This window comes from Pongo abelii, chromosome 10 (assembly GCF_028885655.2).
Source record: "Pongo abelii isolate AG06213 chromosome 10, NHGRI_mPonAbe1-v2.0_pri, whole genome shotgun sequence".
Lineage (NCBI taxonomy): Eukaryota > Metazoa > Chordata > Mammalia > Primates > Hominidae > Pongo > Pongo abelii.
In genome coordinates, this window is record NC_071995.2 from 47,402,011 (window position 1) to 47,423,642 (window position 21,632).

General features: G+C 51.2%; 1 protein-coding gene across 15 annotated transcripts; it reads left to right on the forward strand.

The window, feature by feature from the left end:
- The first annotated feature begins 246 nt into the window (after nt 1-246).
- Nucleotides 247-21,443, forward strand: PRPF40B (pre-mRNA processing factor 40 homolog B). 15 transcript variants are annotated; one of them, XM_054527942.2, is made up of 27 exons: nt 258-431; nt 7,353-7,433; nt 7,654-7,671; nt 8,209-8,352; nt 8,668-8,733; nt 9,402-9,429; nt 9,661-9,686; nt 9,822-9,932; nt 10,235-10,355; nt 10,443-10,467; nt 10,692-10,898; nt 11,138-11,261; nt 11,344-11,408; nt 11,896-12,060; nt 12,162-12,270; nt 12,640-12,790; nt 13,513-13,646; nt 14,259-14,373; nt 14,535-14,626; nt 18,704-18,820; nt 19,034-19,171; nt 19,379-19,474; nt 19,725-19,814; nt 20,015-20,189; nt 20,483-20,544; nt 20,653-20,796; nt 20,892-21,443. In XM_054527942.2, exons 1-27 carry the CDS (start codon nt 429-431, stop codon nt 20,982-20,984), a joined length of 2,700 nt encoding a protein of 899 aa, XP_054383917.1. In that variant the 5' UTR covers nt 258-428; the 3' UTR covers nt 20,985-21,443. The 15 variants fall into 15 exon arrangements, with proteins under 15 accessions (XP_009245963.1, XP_002823243.2, XP_054383917.1 ...); XM_054527943.2 differs by having other exon boundaries at nt 19,728-19,814; XM_009247688.4 differs by lacking the exon at nt 7,654-7,671 and having other exon boundaries at nt 247-431.
- The last annotated feature ends 189 nt before the right edge of the window (nt 21,444-21,632 follow it).

Below are 21,632 nucleotides of genomic sequence, written 5' to 3' on the forward strand. Positions count from 1 at the left end.
GTAAAAGAACTACACAGCAAATTAAATTCGCTGTGCAGCGCAAAGGCACCCTACACACGGCGTGAACGCTTCGGCTCCTGGAGCGCCGGCGACGACGAAGCCAGGACGCAGGCAGCGGGGAGAGGCAGAGGCGCCAGCTCCCGACCGTCAGTCAGAGGCGGGAGCAGGCGTGCCCCGCCCCCCGGGGGGCGGACCCGGGATTCGGCGGCGCGGGGGCGGGGCCTGGTTCTTCGCGCCGGGGGGGCGGGGCCGGGACCGAACACACCGGGCCGGTTGGGGCCCCGCTCGCCGGCGGGAGCCACCGGAGCCCCGGCCACGAAGGGGTGCGACCCCCCGCCGGCCCCGCCCTCCCGGTTGCGGCCTGGCCAATCAGAGCGGCTCTTACTGGCGGGTGGGCTGAGCCGGCCCAGCTGCTCGGAGGCTCTGGCATGGTAACATCCCCGCGCGGGGGTGGAGGGGCTCGGGGCGGTCCCACAGCGCCCCCTGCGGCCCGGGCCGTGGCCGAGGGGGCGGGGAGGCCGCTGGGGATAGCTGGGACCCCGGGGAGGGCGAGGGAGGCCAGAGGTGAGGGAAGAGAGCCCGGGAGGGGGGATGGGGGCGGGGACTGGGGGCGAAGGGGCGGGGGAGGCCATGATGGAGCCTGACCGGGGGCGAAAGGGGCGAGAGTGGCGGGACGGGGTGAGGAGTGGGATTGGGAGAGGTGGGGGTGGGTTCGCGGGGAAAGATCGAGAAAGAAGAGAGAGGACGGAGATGAGGGGACTGAGGGGACCAGGGGACAGGTGGGGACCAGTTTCCCCTCCTGGGATATTTGGTGTGCGACATGCCCCTCCCCCAGCCCCAGCGCCCGTTCCCTTTGGAAGCCTGGGTGCTCCTCAGACCACTTGGGGACTCCCTGCTTCACCTTCCTGCATTTGCAAGAGCTTGTCTCCTGAGGCGAAGAGGGGGCCTCTGAGGAAAGGGGCTCCCAGCCCAGGCCATCAACAAACTAACGACTCTGTGTGACCTTGGGCAAGTCACTACCTTTCTTTGGGCCTCAGATTTCCCATCAATTTTTTTAAAAAGGAAATGCATGAAAATTAAATCCCAGAGCTCTTCCAGGGTCTAAATGAATAGGTTTTTGAGGAGGAAGTTTAGGAGAATGGGTTTGGTAGGGAAGCAAAGGAAAGGATGAAGATGGAGGCGAGGCCTTGGGCTGGGGCTGGAGAAATCCCCACGGGTGCGGGGGGGATGGTAGACAGAAAGCCTGCCGGGTTGGGGCCGGCTAGCCGTATCCTGTTGGAGGGATGGAAGAACTCTAAGGAGAGGAGGAGGTTGAAACCTAACTCCACAATGATGGAGACCAAAAGTAACATTCGCTTCTTCAGAGGGAGAGTGATAAGATGGCAGGATCAGAAAGAAGCAACAGGGGCCGGGCGCGGTGGCTCATGCCTGTAATCCCAGCACTTTGGGAGGCCGAGGCGGGTGAATCACCTGAGGTCAGGAGTTGGAGACCAGCCTGACCAACATGGAGAAACCCCGTCTTTACTTAAAATACAAAATTAGTCAGGCGTGGTGGCGCATGCCTGTAATCCCAGCTACTCTGGAGGCTGAGGCGGAAGAATCGCTTGAACCCGGGAGGCAGAGGTTATGGTGAGCTGAGATCGCACCATTGCACTCCAGTCTGGGCAACAAGAGCGAAGCTCTGTCTCCAAAAAAAAAAAAAAGCAGGAAGATACTTTCTAGTAAGGCAGATCTTTGGGGAGCAAGAGGAAGAGTAGGGCTGGTTCAGGAAAGTTGCAAACTAGGATGGTCTTTGAAACGGAAGGGCAGGTGCTGTTTGGGGCAGCTGAAGAAGGGCCGCAGGTAGATAACAGGGTAACCAGCTGGTCTCTCAGCCTTATTTTGATGATGGCTACCACTTTCTGAGAGATGTGCCTCCCAGCCTTCATCTTCAGGGAGTGGGAGTGAGTCAGACCAAGCAGACCTTGGGAACACCTGGCTCGCTGAGGATTTCTGGATTGTGTAAGGATTGGGGTTAAAAACGAAAAAAGGAAATGTATCTGAATGTAAGAAGTATCATCTGTGGCGCCATCATCCTTGCTGGGAGGCAGCTTTGTGAACTGGTTGAAAGCACAGGCTTTGGGGTCAGACTGCTTGGGTTCCAAACCTGCCTCTCCCATTTAATGACTTGGAACCTTGGTCAGGTTACTTAATCTCTGAACCTCAGTTTCTTTATCTGTAAAATGGGAATAATAACCTCGAGATGGTTGCCAGGATTAAATGAGTGTGTGACACAGTATCTGGCTCATAATAGGTGCTCAGTAAATATTAGCTATTAGCTGTTATCATTCCCTCTTTCTGTTCTTTTCCTTCTGCCTCTCCATTCTTGTCCTTTTCTCCTTTTATTCTTTTGAGTGCTAAGTTCTGAGATGCCCCTTAGATGTGAAGTCCCGGAAGTATTGACTGCATCTTTGGTGGTGGGAAAGGGGTGGCCCCTCACTGGCCCAGGTGAACATATGATGATCAGATTATCAAGTGTCTCTTCATCATCTCTCAGCCCACAAATGTGTTTTTGTTTCAGGGAAGACACAGGATCTGCTTCTCTTTCAGCAACCATTTCTATGTCCTTCCCTGTCACTAGTTATGTCTTCATATTCTCACCCAGAAATAAAATAAGACCCAAAGTTTTATGGCACTGCAGCAGGTAGGAGAGGGACGGGGTGTTTCAGGAAAGCAGGGACACAACACGGGAAGCTCGGGGAAGGAAGGGCTTTGGAAGTTCCGTAGTAGTTTATGTTTATTCCATTGTTCTGTCTTCTGTGGGGAACTGTCCAGAATAGGCCAGTGTCTGAATCCTGGCCAGAGGTCTTCATCCCAGGTTGAAGATGACTGTATACAGTTAGCTTTATTAGGTTTTCTCATGCCAACATTTCATTCCAATTTCCTTTTTCCAAGCCACAAAGACCTCTTCCAAGCTACCTCTCTCTGTCACAGCCTGTATGTCAGAGAATTTATACAGATGTACATATGCACACGTGTACACACTGTTTTCAAAGTGCATTTTAGGATATTCCAGTATGCGAAAATCTAATAAGGTTAGAGATGAGACTGCATTTTATCACAGCACTTTGTGTGCAGGGCCCTGACTAAACACTTGGGGGAGGTATAAAAGGAGAAAACTCAATCCCTGAATGTAGGGAAATCCCCATATGAGTGGGAGACAAGCAGTCCCACATGAAACACCCAGCAAACATTCACAGAGTAGCATGTCACTCTGCAAAGTAGTGCATCATTTATCGTGAAGGGACACAGGTAGGAGTGTGTGTATGTGTGTGGGATAGTCATAAGGGTGACCTGAAAGAGGTGACTATTGGATCATTTTGAACAAAGCATGAGACTGTAGAATAAAAGAAATGTGTTTCACTTGAGGGTAATCTAACAATTCTGTGCAAAGAGAGGAGGAGGGAAGCCATTGAGTCAGGATGAGCAAAGAAGAGTGTGGGGTGGCCTTCGTTGCAAGGCTTTGACTGTTAGATGAAAGATTTTGTAGGGTAGGCAATCGGGAACTGGTAAGTTCTCAATAAAATGTTGAATCGTTGGTGATTTAACCACTTAGGTTGCAGGGGGATATACTAGATTGCAAACAGACCTGCTTCATGCGGTAGGAGCTTTGCTTTTAAGGGAGGAGGGCCAGAGGGCAGATTGGATCCAGTCCCGGTTCTGTCCCTAACCAGCGGTGGCTCCTTGGACAGATTATTCCCTGAAAAAGGGGGATACCTTGGGTGACTACCAGGGTCTCCTCCAGTTCTGACATTCTATGTTCCCTGAATAACTACTATACCTAATTTACCAGTGGCCCCCTACTGTTTTATAGGACTTGCCAAGACCATTTAGTCATTAAATTAACACATATTTATTAGCACCTACTTTGTACCCATAGATAGTGGTAAGGAAACACAGTGGGAACTGGATATGAGGTGAGCAAAAACAGATGAAGTCCCTGCCCTTCAGTATTTTCAGTCTAGTAGGGGCCACGGATATTATATTTCATTAATTCTGAGACTCATATTTGAACATTTGTCAAGTCAGGATGCATCTTCAAATTGACAGGATATTATAATTTAATTGGCAGCATTTTTTTATTCATGCCAAATAGAAAAATAATATAATCAGGATTATACAACTAACTATAAAATTCTAATGGATAATTGCTGAAGGAGAAGGTACATGGTGTTGTACAAGTATATAAAAGGGGGCTCTGACTAGTTCAGGAAGTTGGGAAAAGCTTTCGTGAAGAAATGATTGGTAGATGTGAAGTGTATGTAGGCAAGGTGTGTGGGGTTGGCAGGGCCAACCCAGTTTTCTCAGGCAAAGGTGGATGCCTGAGGTGGGAGAGCTGAGAGAAGGTGAGTAGGGCTGGAGCTGAGACCCAGGAGCTCAGCATGGGGGAGGTTGGCAAGGTAGCTGGGTAGCAGACCCCCTCACAGCCTTACTGGGCAGGGGGTTTACTATTTACCCTAAGAGCAGTGGGAAGCCATTGAAGAGTTTTAAGCAGGGGGCTAACAGTCTGAGGTGCACTTTGAAGAGCTTGTTATAGCTGCCGATTGGAGTGGATGCGGGGAAAACAGTTGGGAGGCCACTGCAATTAGATGAAAAAAGATGGTGGCTTGGGCAAGATGGGTGGTGGAAAAGGAAATGGAGAGAAATGGATAGATTCAAGAAATCTTGAGGAGGTAAAGTTAACAAGACTTGGTGATTTATTGGCAAGGAAGAGGGAGTTGTGGAGAGTGACTCATAGGTTTCCATTTGGACAATTGAATGGTGTGGTGCCAGTCTCTGAGACGGGCTCCCCTGGAGCCTGGTAGGACCCAAAGATGTTAGAGAGGCTCCTGAGGCAGCTTGAGATGGGAAAGTGTGACACAGAAAATTGTATTTCCTCCACTATTGATTAGTTTCTGACTTCCCACGCTGAGGAAAGCGTCAGGGGCAAGAGCAAGTCTGAATACAGAACTAAAGCAGTTGAACGCTTAGAAAAGGTGAGTCACATTGGAGTAGTTTAGCTCATACCCTTTTCTTCTTAGGACAAGATGAAGGACGGTTTTTTTTGTTGTTGTTTTGTCTTTTTCAGAGTGTCTCACTCTGTCACCCAGGCTGGAGTGCAGTGGTGCAGTCTCAGCTCAGTGCAACCTCCGCCTCCCGGGTTCAAGCAATTCTCGTGCCTCAGCCTCCCCAGTAGCTGAGACTACAGGCGTGCGCCACCACACCTGGCTAATTTTTATATTTTTAGTAGAGGTTTCACCATGTTGGCCAAGCTGGTCTCGAACTCCTGACCTCAGGTGATCTGCCCACTTGGCCTCCCAAAGTGCTGGGATTATAGGCATGAGCCACCGCACCAGGCCAGGAACAGATATTTTTTTTTGGAGACGAAATCTCGCTCTGTCGCCCAGGCTGGAGTTGGAGTGCAGTGGCGCCTCGGCTCACTGCAAGCTCCGCCTCCTGGGTTCACCTCATTCTCCCACCTCTCCTGAGTAGCTGGGACTACAGGCGCCTGCCACCACGCCTGGCTAATTTCGTTTTTGTGTTTTTAGTAGAGACAGGATTTCACCGTGTTGGTCAGGATGGCCTCGATCGCCTGACCTCATGACCTGCCCGCCTCTGCCTCCCAAAGTGCTGGGATTACAGGTGTGAGCCACCGCCCCCGGCCAGGAGCAGATATTTTAAAGGCAGACATGAAGGGCGTTTTTAAATGCTGAGCATTCTCAGCATAGGGGAAATTGGCAGCAGTGAGGTACCTTCTCTTCAGCCAGATACCACCTTTCCCCGGGATTCCTCCCTATCACCCCCTAACTTTCAAGCAAAGAGGCAGAAGGGCTGGGCCCTTTAGCTGCATCTCCAAGCCTCAGTTCACTTACAGTGAATTTGTTTGTTTGTATTTGAATGGGCAATATAGTCATATGGCTGCTTATTCAAAAGATACAAAAGCCATACAGGGAAAAGTCTCCCCTTTACCTCTGTCCCTTTCTACCGTTTCTTGCGTATCATCTTTTGTCTCTGATTTTTATACAAATGATAAAAGTTTGCTGCACATTGCTTTTTTTTCCCACTTGTTGATATATCTTAGAGATCATATCGAGACAATAAGCTTCTTCATTCTTGTTTATAACTGTATAGCATTGCATTTTATGTGTATGTATAATTTCATAGCTTCTTACTGGTGTCTATTTAGGCTGATTACAATCTTCTATTTTTACAAATAATACTGAAATGAAAACCTTAAACATACAGCATTTTGGCCATGTAGGGCTATGCCTATAAAATGAATTTTTAGAAGTAGAAGGTTCTATATGGAGATTTGTTCCATTTGTTCTTCATTCGTTCAATATTTGCTGAATACCTAGTATGTGCCAGATGCTGGTAGGTACCAGGAATACAGCTTCCAACAAGTCAGATATGATCCCTGTCTTCATGGAATGTTATTACACTCTTGTTGGGGAAAACATATCCAGGCAAACATAATAATTACAAAATTATGTACATGAGGAAACTAAAAAGGGGATCAGATAGAGAAATAGGAAGGAGCTACTTTAAATACTGTCAGGAAGTCATCTTAAAATAAGTGATACTGAAGCTGAGAACTAAAGGATGGGATGCAGACAGCCATTAGGGGTAGGACAGGGCAACCTAAGCTGTTCAAAGCCTACATCCACAGGGAGATAGTTCAGGATTTGTAGAGGAGGGGAGGGACACCAAAAAGGGGATGGAGGTAAAGCCAAAGAGATGAAGTTGGCTATTGGAAGTCGAAGATGTCAAAGAAAGTAGGTGGTTAAGGATGAGGTCAGTTAGGGGAGGAAGCTGGTCATGAAGAGATGAGAACTAGGGAGACAAGCATTTTAAAGGACTAGCGACTATGTGTTGAGAGAGCTTTGGATTGAATCTCTGTAACTGGGCTAATTAAGGTAGGGGAACTAGAAAAGAGGTGACTCCCTCCCTAGATACTTTGGGAATAAAAGAGACCTCTAACTTATTTTAGAGAGGCACAGCCTTGCCCACAGGCAGGAGAATGGATTAGAAGCCTTAGGTAGAGCCAGTCTGTGCCTGTAGTGAAGCCTCCTTCATCTTTTCTGTTGCTTTGACAAAATGGAAACTTTCAAAATAAAGATGACATTCAAGGGGCTCAGCCAGCTGGCTCTGAGCTGGCACAAGAGAGAGCAAACCTACCAAGGGCTAAGGGCTTGGGGTGGACAGGAAATCGGGCTTGAAGACCCTCCTGAACTTTGTGCTCCTTTTTCATTCTCACCACTTCTGCCTCCCTTCTGCAAAAAGCCCATCTCTGTGCCCATCCTGGGTCCTATGACTTTTCTCTCCCTCAACAGTCGGTTCCCGATTCTGGTCCCCGGCCCCCAGCAGCGCCTGCCCCCTTCCCACCGGGGCCCCCCATGATGCCACCACCCTTCGTAAGTTTTATGTCTTTCCCTGGGCTTGGCTTTTCCAGCCTGCACCCCCAACTCCCCAGCCCCTAGCCACTGCTGCATCACCAGCACAGTTTTCCTGTAATGCCCCTTTTGCTGCCCTTAGAAGAGGGATGGTTTTACTTGGGCATTGGGTTGGGGAGAGCTGTTGTGAAGCTCTCAGTACATAACATTGACAATTCCCCCTTTGTCTTTTTGACCTTAGGACACACTGGGGCTGGAGGTAGGAGAAATGGAAGGGAAAAGACCCCATTAATGTGAGGGCAGGGTGGGACTATCTATCTCTTTCACTACTCCTTACCTATGCTCTTTAAATATGCCACAGAACTCGGGCTGGAATGGCATTGGTGGTCATGAGTTGGAGAGAAAGGGATGGGAGGCAGGGGACTGGGGTACTTGGGTACCTGGATACCTGCCTTCTGCCCCTTCATCTGAGAGGCCTCTTTGGGGGAGAATTGCTGAAGAGGTGGAGCCTTCCAGTCTCACTCTGGTGCTGTTAAACTTCCCTTATTCCTTTCCTTTTCTGTTACAATTAAGAAGCTGTGTGCTTGCCTGTTAGACCCCAGTTATCAGTCTTTCTCAGTGGTGAGGAGGGAGGCAGTTTCATGCCTTGTGCTTCTCAAACTAAAGCCTTGGAATTGCCTCAGAGCAGGGTGGAGGGTCAGGGAGGGAGGTGGTGGATATTTCCTGACAGGTCCTCTCTGCCTCTGACAAGGCGATGTCTTCCCTGCTCAGTATCTCTTCCTTTCCTCCTTTCCAGATGCCCCCTCCAGGGATCCCCCCACCCTTTCCTCCGATGGGGCTACCCCCCATGAGTCAGAGACCACCAGCTATACCCCCCATGCCACCTGGCATCCTGCCCCCAATGCTTCCACCAATGGGGGCACCACCACCACTCACACAGGTAATTGTCTCTCCTCCCCTGGGGCCTCAGAAAACCCTGTCACTTTAGCTGGGGGTGGAGATAAGAGCGGGCATGTAGGCCTCAGAAACTGGGGAAGGAAGGGAGCTTTGGGCCAGACCCATGTGGATTTGTCTGCTGAATGACTGAGACAACTCTCAGGCAAGCTGAGAGGCCAGAATCTGGGGACTGCCTGAGGAAGTGCCCAAGTGAAGGTCATGGCTCCAGTGAGATGTCTCAGGACCCTTTGAGGTACCCTGTCCCTCCTGTTCCAGCCCTTACCTTGGTGGTTGGTTTCTGTCTTCTTTGTATCCATAGATACCAGGAATGGTACCTCCGATGATGCCAGGAATGCTGATGCCAGCGGTGCCTGTCACCGCAGCGGTAAGCACTAGGGGCCAGCAGGTAGCAGGCTCTGCCCTGCAGTCCCGTGAGTCTGATTTGGAATGCAGGACTATGACCTCCATTCTTTCCCTCTTCTCATCGCATCCACCCAGGTCCCCGGCAGCACTCCCCACACTCAAATCCTTCTTGCCAGCCATGTACTCAGCTCTTCTAGTTTCCCACTCATCCCCAAAGTCATATACATTCTCGTTATTCACATGCCTTGTCCAGCTCCCTTAAGGAGCACACTTATCCTCACAGAGCCACACACTGTGGACACATGAATACAGTTCTTCACATCCTCTTTGTCCCCAGAAGAGTCAGTAGCACCTGGGGATCTTGCTGTGCCTTCTTATGCTATTGCTCAGTGTAGCAGAGTCTGGGTAGGATATAGAATTTGGCATCCACTGTGAAGGAATGAGCCTCGGGAGTTGTCTCAACCAAATACTCTCACTTGAGGAGAACGAAGAATGGAGCTGCTATGCGATTCTCCCCTGGGATCCCAGAGCTACGGCCCTGAAGGGTGGGGGAAGCCTGTTAGGGAGCAGAGATCTCTAGGAGCAGGACACATGGATTCTGGCCTGGCCTGCTTCTCCATCCCCCATGGCCTGGGTCCTGGGGGCCACTGGGCTTGGCCCCAACCCTTCCCCCTCCTCTTTCTTCGGCAGACGGCTCCGGGTGCGGACACCGCCAGCTGTGAGTCTTCTGGGGGCCTGCTCCCCCCAGGCTCGGAGGTTGGGGGGCATAGGGGAGAGGGGACCATGGACTGGAGCCCACCCTGGATCATGCCTGTTGGGATGCCAAGGAGTCTGGGATACTGATGGGACCAGGGGACTATTTACTGGGGCTGGAATACGGGAGGCATAGGTGGGGATAAGATGGAGGTTGGAGCAAGGACTTAGTATGTATCCTTTGGCTTTTTTCTAGCTGCTGTGGCTGGGACAGGCCCTCCGGTGAGTTCTTCCAGCTCAGGGGTCTCTGGGTAGAAAGCCTGAGAGTGGGGGACTGATAGTTAAATCTTTGGGGTGAGGAGAGGCTTTGGAAAAGGGGCCTTGACCACCATTCTGTGCCCCCCCCCCCCCACCCAGAGGGCCCTATGGAGTGAGCATGTGGCCCCAGATGGGCGCATCTACTACTACAATGCTGACGACAAGCAGTCCGTGTGGGAGAAGCCCAGCGTGCTCAAGTCCAAGGCAGAGGTCCTGAGCTGGGCTTTCTGGCCCTTCCTTTCAGCTGCCCTGACCCTTCCAAGTCCTTGGCCTTCCCTTAGTCTCTAACCATATTCATGATGGTTCCTCTGATCCCAAGGTCCCTGACCACTCCCCACCCTCCCTGGAAATACCTCCGTAGGATCTCAAGAAGTCCACCTTCCCCAGTTTGAGCCAGGCCAGGTGGTAGCTAAAGGTTCCTGTGTCCTCTACTCACTGGGTCCCCTTAGCTCCCCTGACTGGCTGGAGAGCTTGCTCATCCCACTGATGGCTCCTATCCCATCCACTTGCAGCTGCTCCTGTCTCAGTGTCCCTGGAAAGAGTACAAGTCGGACACAGGCAAACCTTATTACTATAACAACCAGAGTAAAGAGTCTCGCTGGACCCGGCCCAAGGATCTGGATGACCTAGAGGGTGAGATGTCCTACGGGTGGGCCGGGTCAGGAGTGCTGGGGGTTCCCTATTGCCCCTGTGACTGACTGTGTTCTTTTCCCATCGCAGTTCTAGTCAAACAAGAGGCTGCAGGGTGAGTGACTTGCCCACCTATCCATTTATAGTTGGGGCACCTGGAGTGTGGGAGTAGACTCTGTCGCCATGATCTCTACACTGTGGGAGGAAGAGCCAGCTCTGTCTCCTTGTGGAGTCATCCCCTCTGGTCCCAGTCCTTCCCAGGATAGAGAAACCAGCCAGCCCCTGAAGTCCTCCATTCTTGCTCTCCTCCTGGACACCGCCCTTCTGGCTCATCTGCAGGAAACAGCAGCAGCAGCTGCCACAGACACTTCAGCCACAGCCGCCTCAGCCACAGCCTGACCCCCCACCTGCACCTCCTGGCCCCACCCCAGTGCCCACAGGCCTCCTGGAACCTGAGCCAGGTGGGAGTGAAGACTGTGATGTGTTGGAGGCCACCCAGCCCCTGGAACAGGGGTTCCTGCAGCAGCTGGAGGAGGGCCCCAGCAGGTGAGGGCTGCCCCCCATGGCATTCCCGATGTTGGCCTCAGACTCCCAGCCTGGTTCAACCCTTGTCCTCTGCTGGGCCTCTCTCTCAGGAGGGGTTTGAAGATCTGGGTGTGAACTCTGAAGGGCAGAAAAAGGCTGCCCTGGGGAACAAGGAGGAGGTGATATGTTGCCAAAAGTTCAGGGCACTGAAAGCTGTGAGAGCTGGGGGACCCTGTGGCTGAGTCCCCTGTGCCCTCCAGTTCTGGACAGCATCAGCCACAGCAGGAGGAGGAGGAATCAAAGCCAGAACCAGAGAGGTCTGGCCTCAGTTGGAGCAACCGGGAGAAGGCAAAGCAGGCATTCAAGGAACTGCTGAGGGACAAGGTGCTGGAGTGGGGCTCCCAGGGAAGGTTTGGAGGGGGCTGGAGCGGGGCAGGCCCCATGACTCCCACCTGCTTCATTCCAGGCTGTCCCCTCTAATGCCTCATGGGAACAGGCCATGAAGATGGTGGTCACCGACCCCCGTTACAGGTAGGCCTGGGCAGAGGGAGCCAGGCCCTGTTCATGAGAGCAGCTATGCTAGGGACTCCCTAAAAAACCCCAGCTCAACACTCAGCCCTAAGGGAACCAGAGTCAGGACAGTGATAGATTGGGTTGGGGTGCAAGGGGAAGAAAAGCTGGAGGGCCTCCAGGAGAAGGAAAGGAAAGGTATCTGACACAACACATTCAATAAATGCTTCCTGAATTGAATCAAACTGAATTGAATCAATTGGGGAATGAGGGTGCTGGATAGGGTGACTTGAGAACCCCAAAGGAAAAGGGCCCAGTATTTACAGTGTCTTGGAGCTGCATCTCTTCCCGTCACCCCTACTTCTCCATGAATGGTGTTCAGATCCCAGACATCTGTGCCCTTGGAGCCCCTGCAGCCTGCAGTGTCTCATGACCCTCCAGTGTGGGCTGTGCAGGGTGGTTCAGGGTGACTTCTCTATCACCACCCCACTCCTACCCTCTATCCCAGTGCCTTGCCTAAACTGAGTGAGAAAAAGCAGGCATTCAATGCCTACAAGGCGCAGCGGGAGAAGGAGGAGAAGGAGGAGGCCCGGCTAAGGGCCAAAGAGGCCAAGCAGACCCTGCAGCATTTCCTGGAGCAGCACGAACGCATGACCTCCACCACCCGCTACCGGTCAGGGGGCCAGGCTGGGCTGGGGCTTGGGAACCCTGAGAACACAAAGGTCCAGGGTCTCTGTTCTCTGTCTACCTACTCACAGCTTATATGCTCCACAGGCGGGCAGAACAGACCTTTGGGGAGCTGGAGGTCTGGGCTGTGGTCCCTGAGAGGGATCGAAAAGAGGTTTATGATGATGTCCTCTTCTTCCTGGCCAAGAAGGAGAAGGTAATGGTTCCTGGGCAGGATCCTTCAGCCCATCTCATCCTGGACTTTCCTTGTCTTTGCTTTGTTATGGACCCTAGCCATTTACTTCTCTACTTCCCCAGTGTCCCCGCTTCTGACTTGGAAGCTGGTATGGGACTTGCACATCTAATTTCTGCTCTGGGCCTATAGTCCTGGGTGTAGCGGGGAGGAGGAGTCTCTGAGAGATGGGTCTGTAACCTGTACTCCCTCCCCTTCCCTGAGACATGAAAGTCTTGAGTATGGCCTTCTTCCTAGGGTTCCCTAGCTACCTTTCCCCAGGTCCTCCTCTGCCCAGGCCTACTTGGGTAGCTCTGGCCTGCCCTGCTTCACCCTGATCCTGTGGCTCCCTAGGAACAGGCCAAGCAGCTCCGGCGCCGCAATATCCAGGCCCTAAAGAGCATCCTGGATGGGATGAGTAGTGTCAACTTCCAAACCACATGGTCCCAGGCCCAGCAGTACCTCATGGATAACCCCAGCTTTGCTCAGGACCATCAGCTGCAGAGTAAGCCTGGGCCTCCAATCCCAGCTATCCCTTTCCCTTTCTTTACTGGACCTGGGACCCCAGAGTCTGCCTCACCCCACTCCCCTGTACCTCCTGCCCTCCCGGACACCCTAGGAGTACTCAACACTCACCCAGTCCTTGTACCTCTCTGGACTCCGGGGATACCAGAATGTTTCAGGACACCCCTCCCTCTGGGGTCCACTGTTGGCCTAGACATTTTGTGTCCTTGGAGGAGGAGCTCTGGGATAGGAATTTTAAGTCCTAGAGATGTCAATGATGATTTTAGCTCATGTGAATATGGTCTTAAAGCATCATAGCACTACAGGCCTTAACTGGTCACATTACAATAGACTGTTGTTGGCCTGTAATCACTGATGATACTCAAATTCACTTTCTGAAATTGCATCAAAGCCTGATTGATTCCCAGTTCCCTAAGATGTGAAACCTCAGATCCTAAGACAACTGGTTTCATGTTATGGCTTCTAATAACTGAATTCACAAGAGCTGAATACTTGCTCATTTATTCTTGTACAATTAATGATCCCCTCTTAAGAACTACCATTCCAGTGGCTGCTCCCACAGAGCCCCCTCCAGGCCCTTCCCCCACCACCCTGGGTATCCCTAGCACCTGTAGGACAGCATCGTTGAAACATTAGGGGTGCTGGGGTCTGAGAGGGTGTCCTGCTGGGACAATGCCCGCTGAACCTCCTGCCTCTCTTTAGACATGGACAAGGAAGATGCACTGATCTGTTTTGAGGAGCACATCCGAGCTTTGGAGAGGGAAGAGGAGGAGGAACGGGAGCGGGCCCGGCTTCGGGAGCGACGCCAACAACGCAAGAATCGGGAGGCCTTCCAGGTATCTTTGTTGTCCTTTCTAGATCAGAGCTCGGCTCTGCCCTAGAGCACAACCTCTTCACCCATTCCCTGCCCCCTTCTGGATAGGCTGCCTGTTCTTTCTGTGCCTAGCCCTGTCCAAGCTCCGTGAGACCTCTCTCTGCCTGCAGTCTGTTTCTGCTGTACCTCCTCAATTCTGGACTGTGCTCTTCTAGGGAGACTAGATGTATGCACCACCCAGAAACTGCCAGCAGAGAGCACCCTACAGGCATGACTTGGCAGCTAGGCCACGTTTATTTCTCTTAGTGGGGCGCCCGACAGGCAGAGTTTATTCCCTCAGCTTGGGGGTGGCAGTGGTGGTGGTAGTGCTAGGGGTTACTGCAGGCAGGTTTCTGTTTCTTTGCCTCCCGGAACTGGCTTGTTTTCACTTTTTTGTTCTGTCCCTCTCTGTGTATTTACATTCTTTTTGCATTGTTCTCAGCCTTGCATCTCTTCATCTCTGCCTCTCTTGCCTGCATTTCCTCAATCTTGATTGTCCCTGACTCTTCCTCTGCCATTCCCTCTCTTCCCCTCATTCTGTGGCTCTGCCCCCTCCTTGTCTCACTCTCCCTATAACTGGCCTCTCCCTGCTCAGACCTTTCTGGACGAGCTGCACGAGACAGGGCAGCTGCACTCTATGTCCACCTGGATGGAGCTATATCCAGCAGTCAGCACTGATGTCCGCTTTGCCAACATGCTGGGCCAGCCGGGTAAGGCAGCCAGGCTGGGCAGCCAGGCTCCCCCTTCTCTGGCCTGGCTTCCCGCCCTGCCAGCCTCTCTGCACCCCCTACTCCCGGGTCCTGTCCTCGGCACAGCCCCCAGGCCTTGGGAAGCTGCCGCCCGCCAGGCCCCCCTCCCTCCCTCCTTGCAGGCTCCACCCCTCTGGACTTGTTCAAGTTCTATGTGGAGGAGTTGAAGGCACGATTCCATGATGAAAAGAAGATCATTAAGGACATCCTTAAGGTGAGGGAGGCTGGGGTTATGGATGGATACAGGGTGGATGCAGGGCACACTCCCTGCAGAGGACTCCCTGATAAGTCCTGTTTTGCAGAAGCATTACAGCTTGGTTCAGCAGATATCTACTGTGATCCTTTACTGCACACTAGGGATACAGTAATGAATACACAGTTTCTACCCACAGGAGCTCATGGTCCAATAGGAAGATATACATGAGAACTGTTATACAAAGGGGCAAGTGTTATTACAGAGACAGGAATCTGAAGAACTAACATTTGAACTGCGCATTTAGAAATGAGTAGGTGGAAGAGGTTGGAGTGTACACAGGGTACTAAGAGCAAAGGCAAGGGGGTGGAAAGGGCATGCCAGGTCTGAGGAGGAAGAAGCATAGCTAATTGTAAACTGGTAGCACACAGATTGTTCTTTCTGGCCTATACAGTGTTCTGTAAAAATTTGGAATTCGTTGCTAACATTTTAAAACCAGGAAACTTCACACAGAAAACCTGAATCTTTAGCTTCTCTTGTCAGTATGGATTATCTAGCAGCATTGAGCTGGATTTGCAAGGCATTCTGCAGACTCAAGCTGAGATGCCACTTTAGAAAGGGCAAGTCATCCTCACCATTCCTTAGTGCCTTCTTGATACTGTCACAAGTGTCAGCTGCCATTTACCATCACACATGGCCTGTTGCTCTTCTTCTACTGGAGAAGAGAAATAGTTCTCAATATTTACATCTTATCAAAAGTGGAAAAGTGGGTGAGTGATGGACTAAACCTTGTGTTCCAAAAGAAAAAAACAAAGAGCATATTTCTTTATGGAAGTGAAGATTCTAATGCATTTGAGGAGATAATACAGTACAGTGGTTAGGAGCAGGACTGGAGGCAGACTACCTACAGTAAAAGTCTAGCTTAACTGCTTGCTAGTTGTGTGACCTTGGACAGGTCACTTGACCTTTCTGACCCTGTTTCCTCATCTAAAAAATGATGAGTGTTCCACCAGAGTACACCTAATTACAGAGACTAAATGGCACCTGGGTTGAAAGGGATCTGGAAATAAAGCTAGAAATGTCTCACTGCACATATATTTCTTTGAAGTACTGTTTTGCCTTACAAATTCACGTAGGTGTTGCATTTTAACACCATATTACCTATTTAATATAAATTTAATATTTTAAATTACTTACCATTAGGTAAGATGTATCATACTGTCCTGAGGTATCCTTTCTCTGGAACCACATGCCCCAGCTTGGAAGTAGAACCCTGCATGTAAAGTGCCTTGAATGCTAAAATAAGAAATTTGGATTTTTCTCTCGTAAGTAATGAGGAACCGGGGAATGATCAGATTAGATGCTGTATAGTAGAACCTTTCAGTCTAGAGTACATACTTATGTCCTTAGGGAAGGTGGTGGTGTTAGGTAGAGCAGTTCTTGAAGCCTCAAGATACTAAAACTGATAGTGGTGAGTAATTCAAATAGTCATATTCTTCTCACTTATCCCCAGACCTCTCTCCTACCGTTGGGGCTACTTGGTACAAAAGTCCAAGAAGCACTAGATGCTAGGAGCTGGGTTAGAGGGATGGAAGAGGGCGAGCAGGGAGAAAAGTCAGTAGGCTGTGCAGGAATCTTGGTAGGAGGTGATCCTAGCTGGGGGCGGTGGGGACAGCAGAAGAGAGCAGGCTATAGCACCCCAGCTGTTCTTCTGAGACACTCTGGGTGTCTGTGTAGGTGCCTTGAGACAAGCAAGGGTTGGAGTTGAGTGTGGGGGGATTTGGTGCTGCTTCCTGTTTTCAAGTGAAGCAGATTGAATCTTTTTTATGCATAGAGGTTCTACATAAGATTTCTATTTTAATAAACTGTTTCTGCTGTTTAAAAAGGATAATTTAACACCAGTGGGATAGAGTCACTAAGTAGAATTGACAGATTTTGTGAAATGGAGGGAAAGGAAGGAATCAGAGGTGTCAGGGCAGTGGATGATGGCACTATTGATAAGGATAAAACAAGAAGAGCAGGGCTGTAGAAAACAGGAATTCTATTTGGGGAATTACTCTCAAAGCAAATATATTTTAAAACAGAATAATCATATAAAGTAGAAATGCCTTATCCTGGGATAGCTAAATTTTATTGGACAATTAACTTTTAGCCACAGAGTGGCTGGTTGATAGGCCTGTAGGGGCCTATCCTCACTGAGTCCTGTCTCTCCACACAACCTGATAAAGCAACTTTTTTAGACAGTTCCCTTCCTCTTTCCCCATTTGGGTTCCTGCCTATGGAGGGCAGATGAGCCCAGGAGTCCCTCTTGCTTTCCACAGCCAGGCAGACCATGATGGTGCCTCTCATCCCATAGGATAATGCAGAGAGCCCCAGACTTAGAACAGGCAGACAGATCCAGGTCAGGGAGATCCATGGAGAATGCTCATGAGAAATATATTCTCTTGAGATCTGTTGAATTTTAAGTGTCTGAAATATCCAGTCTAGGATGAGTTTGAAAATCAGGAGAGATGAAGGATGAGATTGCTAGGGAGTACAGATTGGGTAGTGAAAGAGGACTAAGTGCTGTTCTCAGGAACATGCATATGGAAGAGAAGTAATAAAAGGTCAGAGAGGGGGCGACCTGGAGAGGGGAGTGTTGAAGAAGTAAATGGTAGAGGCACTGAGGACCAGATGAGTGAGGACCAAGAAGGTGGCCTTGGATTTGGCTAGTAGACACAAGCAACCTTTGGGAGAGTAGAGTCATGGAGGTGGTATGGGAGCAGCACATGTTTTACAGTCAGATAACTCCTGGTTGCTTATTGGCTCTGAGACCTCCGTAAGTTCCATGTCTGAGCCTGTTTGCTCACCTGTAACTCCGGGATAATTCATAGGTAAGGTTGCGAGAATTAAATAACATTTGTAAAGTGTCTAATAGGTTCTCAATAAATGTTTATTCCTTTTCCTTTCTGCTGCATTTCAAGAGGTTTTGAAACAAAGGAAAAGAGCAGAGGTAGTTAGCTTGATGAAGGGGAGAGCATGGTGGAAAGGATGTTCCAAGTTAGGTGAGGTGTCTGCTTGATGGAAGGAGCCAGTAACGAGGGTGACTTGGAGCTTTCAATTCCCTGAGAATGAATGCTGTGTTGATAAGGACTGGAGCAGGGTTGAGGAAGTACCCTTGGAAAGAAGCAAGAGGAGCACACCTCTGCCATCAGCAAAAAGGCCAGAGGTGGTGAGAGCTATGTGGAGGGAGAGGAAGGGAATCTGGCCTGTGCTTAACTGACATTGAGAGCTAGACTTTGAACTCCAGTGGCTTCATTTACCACTCATGTCATCTTGGGCCAACTGAGATCACTTTTCTAAGCCTCTGCTTCACTGGAATGTTGTGAGGCCTAAATGAGAAGCATAGAGCCTGGCCCGTGGAGATGTTTTTAGTATTGGTGGGGAGCTGCACACCTGGTGGCCTCCATTTCTCCCATGGACTAAGTCATCTGGGTGGGTGTGGTACTTGAAAGCACAGACTTTGGGGATAGAGAGACCCCCCAGGGTAGGGTTCTTGCCCAGCCATATATCAGCTGTGAGACCTTGGGCAAGTGCTCTAGTTTCTCTGAGCCTTGGTTTCTCCTTCTGTGTAAAATTAGGATACTAGGACCTATTCTTAAATGTAGAACCAAGAGGATTAAATGAGATAATGTGTGAAACACTCGTGGTACCTGGTACATAGTAAGCACTCAATAAATAGAGCCAAAGGATAGGGGCCAGCAAGTGTTGATTGAGAATGCATGGAAGCACAGCTGAACAGCAGGAGGGCCCAGCTGGGGCCAGAGCTTTAAGCCAAAGGAACAAAAGTTAATTTTGAGAAACTCAGCATTAATCAGCCATTGGGAGACATCTCCCAACACCTTCAGCTCTGTGTGACATCCAAACCAAGGGTAGGCATGGGGGCTTAATTGTCAAGTGATGAGGACTTGGATAACTTGGTTTCTAATGCATATCACAGTCCTGTGGATCTCTTCGGAGGCAAGGGCCTTCTCGACCATCTGTAGTGTGACCACTCTGCCTGCCAGCTTTGGCCTCAGGCACGTGGTGCCCCTGCTTCATGCACTGCTGTACCCACAGGACCGGGGCTTCTGCGTGGAGGTGAACACGGCCTTTGAGGACTTCGCCCACGTCATAAGCTTTGACAAGAGGGCTGCCGCACTGGATGCAGGCAACATCAAGCTGACCTTCAATAGTGTGAGGGGTTGGGCAGGGCATGGGGCTCAGTTCTCTAATTCATCCGTGTCTTGCTCCATTCCTTCTCACTCACTGTCCCACTGACTATATTCCCAATTCAGGGGATGGTGGTAGAAGCCCAGACCATAACTTTCCATCTCCTAAGGTATGCCTGAGTGGGACCTGGCATCCACCCTCCTGGGTGACCCTGTTGCGTGTCCCTTCTTTCCTCAGCTGCTGGAGAAAGCAGAGGCACGGGAGAGGGAGCGGGAGAAGGAGGAGGCACGCAGGATGCGGCGCAGGGAAGCTGCCTTTCGAAGCATGCTGAGGCAGGCTGTGCCTGCTCTGGAGCTAGGCACTGCCTGGGAAGAGGTCAGGAGCGTAGCCTGGCCCCAAGCACCCCTCAAGCCTGAGGGCAGCGGTGCTTCACCACTGAGGGCCCACCCCAGTCACGTCACAGCCCTGGGCCAGCTCCAGTTCCCTTCCTTTCTCTGCCCCAGCCCTGCCCTGTGCTCATGGCGGTGTCCAGGCCAGGCTGAGCGGGGCCTAGTCTGATCAGCAGTGCTCTCCTCGTTCAAGGTCCGTGAGCGTTTTGTGTGTGACTCAGCCTTTGAGCAGATCACCCTGGAGTCGGAGCGGATCCGGCTCTTCCGGGAGTTCCTACAGGTGCTGGAGGTGAGGCAGGCTTGTCCTCTGGATCTGCCTCAGGCCCTTGAACTCATTAGACCAGTTCAACAGAGACCTCAGTGGCCTCCCTCTTACCCTTAGGGCACTCCTGGCCAGCTAAGGAAGGGGAGGCCTGAGGACCCCTGGGATAGGCAGAAGGCTCTAGCCTGAGAAAGGGAGGCAAGCCAGATTTTAGGAGGTAGGATCCCTCCTGGGGCTAATTCTGGTGCTGTCCTCACCCTTCTTCCTCTGCCTCTAGCAGACTGAATGCCAGCACCTCCACACCAAAGGCCGAAAGCATGGCAGGAAAGGCAAGAAGCACCATCGCAAGCGTTCCCACTCACCCTCAGTGAGTAAGCGGGTAGAAGGGACGTGGGGTGAAGCTGGGTTTTGGGGAAATAAACACTTTGTTTTCTCCTTACAATATCTCCCTTGGAGGGAAGTTTGAGGATTCCTTTGGCCCTGGGTCCTCCTCTCTCGAATTCCCAGACGAGGGCTTCTGGAGGGCAGAGAACCTCTGTACTGACATGTATCTGCTGATCTGCCCAGGGCTCTGAGTCAGAAGAAGAGGAGCTGCCCCCACCATCTCTCCGGCCCCCCAAGCGGAGGAGGCGGAACCCCTCAGAGTCAGGCTCTGAGCCCTCTTCCTCACTTGATTCAGTTGAAAGTGGGGGTGTTGCCCTTGGAGGACGGGGCTCCCCTTCCTCCCATCTTCTTGGAGCAGGTAAGCAGTTGCTATGAGCCTAGAAGCTGGAGAACTGTTGTCCCAGACTGAGAGGATGCCCTCCACAAGCCCTAGCTCCTTTGAGGGTAGACTGGATTGGGAGGGCTGCACCTGTGGAAGTAGAAATAACTTCCTCTACCTGCCCAAGCAAGAAGCTGGAGAAGAAAAACTGGACTTAGACTTCCTCAGAGCATGAGGTTCCTGCCTGTGAAGAATGAACAGAGGGGCTAGAACAAAGAAAAAGAGCCTGCCTTTCTCCTGTTGGGACTTAGTAGGGATTTTTCTATCTCCAGATCATGGCCTTCGGAAAGCCAAGAAACCAAAAAAGAAAACTAAGAAGAGAAGACACAAGTCGGTGAGTGAAGGAACTTCTACCTAAGCCCTTGCTATTTTGTGAGTTCTGTTCTACCTGCCTCCCAGGCTATCCACAGGAACTAAGAAGGTGGGCTCTGGACTCTTACAGAATAGTCCTGAGAGTGAGACAGACCCTGAGGAGAAAGCTGGCAAGGAGAGCGATGAGAAAGAACAAGAACAGGACAAGGACAGGGAGCTCCAGCAGGCAGAGCTCCCTAACCGTTCCCCAGGCTTTGGAATCAAGAAGGAGAAGGTGAGGGGCAGGGGCCCTAGGTCAGTCAGCACGCTGGTCAAGCCTCCACGGCCCTCAGTGCAGGCTAAGGGTGAACTGTGCCTTTGCTCCAACAGACAGGCTGGGACACGTCAGAAAGTGAGCTGAGTGAGGGTGAGCTGGAGAGGCGGCGGCGGACACTCCTACAGCAGCTGGACGATCACCAGTGACCCAATGAGCTGTTCTCTGCCTCGGGTCTGTGTGAGGCCATGGCTCCTGGGCCACCCTCACCATCTGCCTCAGACTTCTTCCTTTGTCTGGTCTGTGTCCACTTTTTCTAAAGTAACCCCACCCCCAGAACACCATTGTTGGCACCTCTCAAGGTTGCTCTTGGTGTTCAAGGGTCCCCTACTCCCTGGACTAGTGCAGTCCTTGCCCTCAGCCCCAGACCAGAGATGGGTGGTAAATGCCATGTGGGGTGGGTGATGCCAATAGATAAAAGTGTGAGAGAACAGTCACAGGCTGTTGGACACAGCCTGGGTGGCAGAGGGCCAGGGTCATCACCCTCTAGCATCAGTGCCTGCTCCTGCCTGCCCTGGCCTTGAGGCTCCACCACTTCTTCCTCCACCCAGGACCTAATGTACGTGTGTTTTGTTTTTTGTTTTTTAAATAACAATATTTATAACATGGCCAGTGACTCTTTTCCATGTGCTGGACAGGCTGGGGACTGGACACATGCCCAGCAGAGGGCACTAGTGTCTCATGGCAGGCCTGCTTCCCTTTGTGTGGCTAGAGCCCACCCAGCCGGTTCTCCTTTCCCCAGAGTTCTGATCTCATCTCCTCCAAAATAGATGCAGTGCCCCAAAGATTTCTTTTCT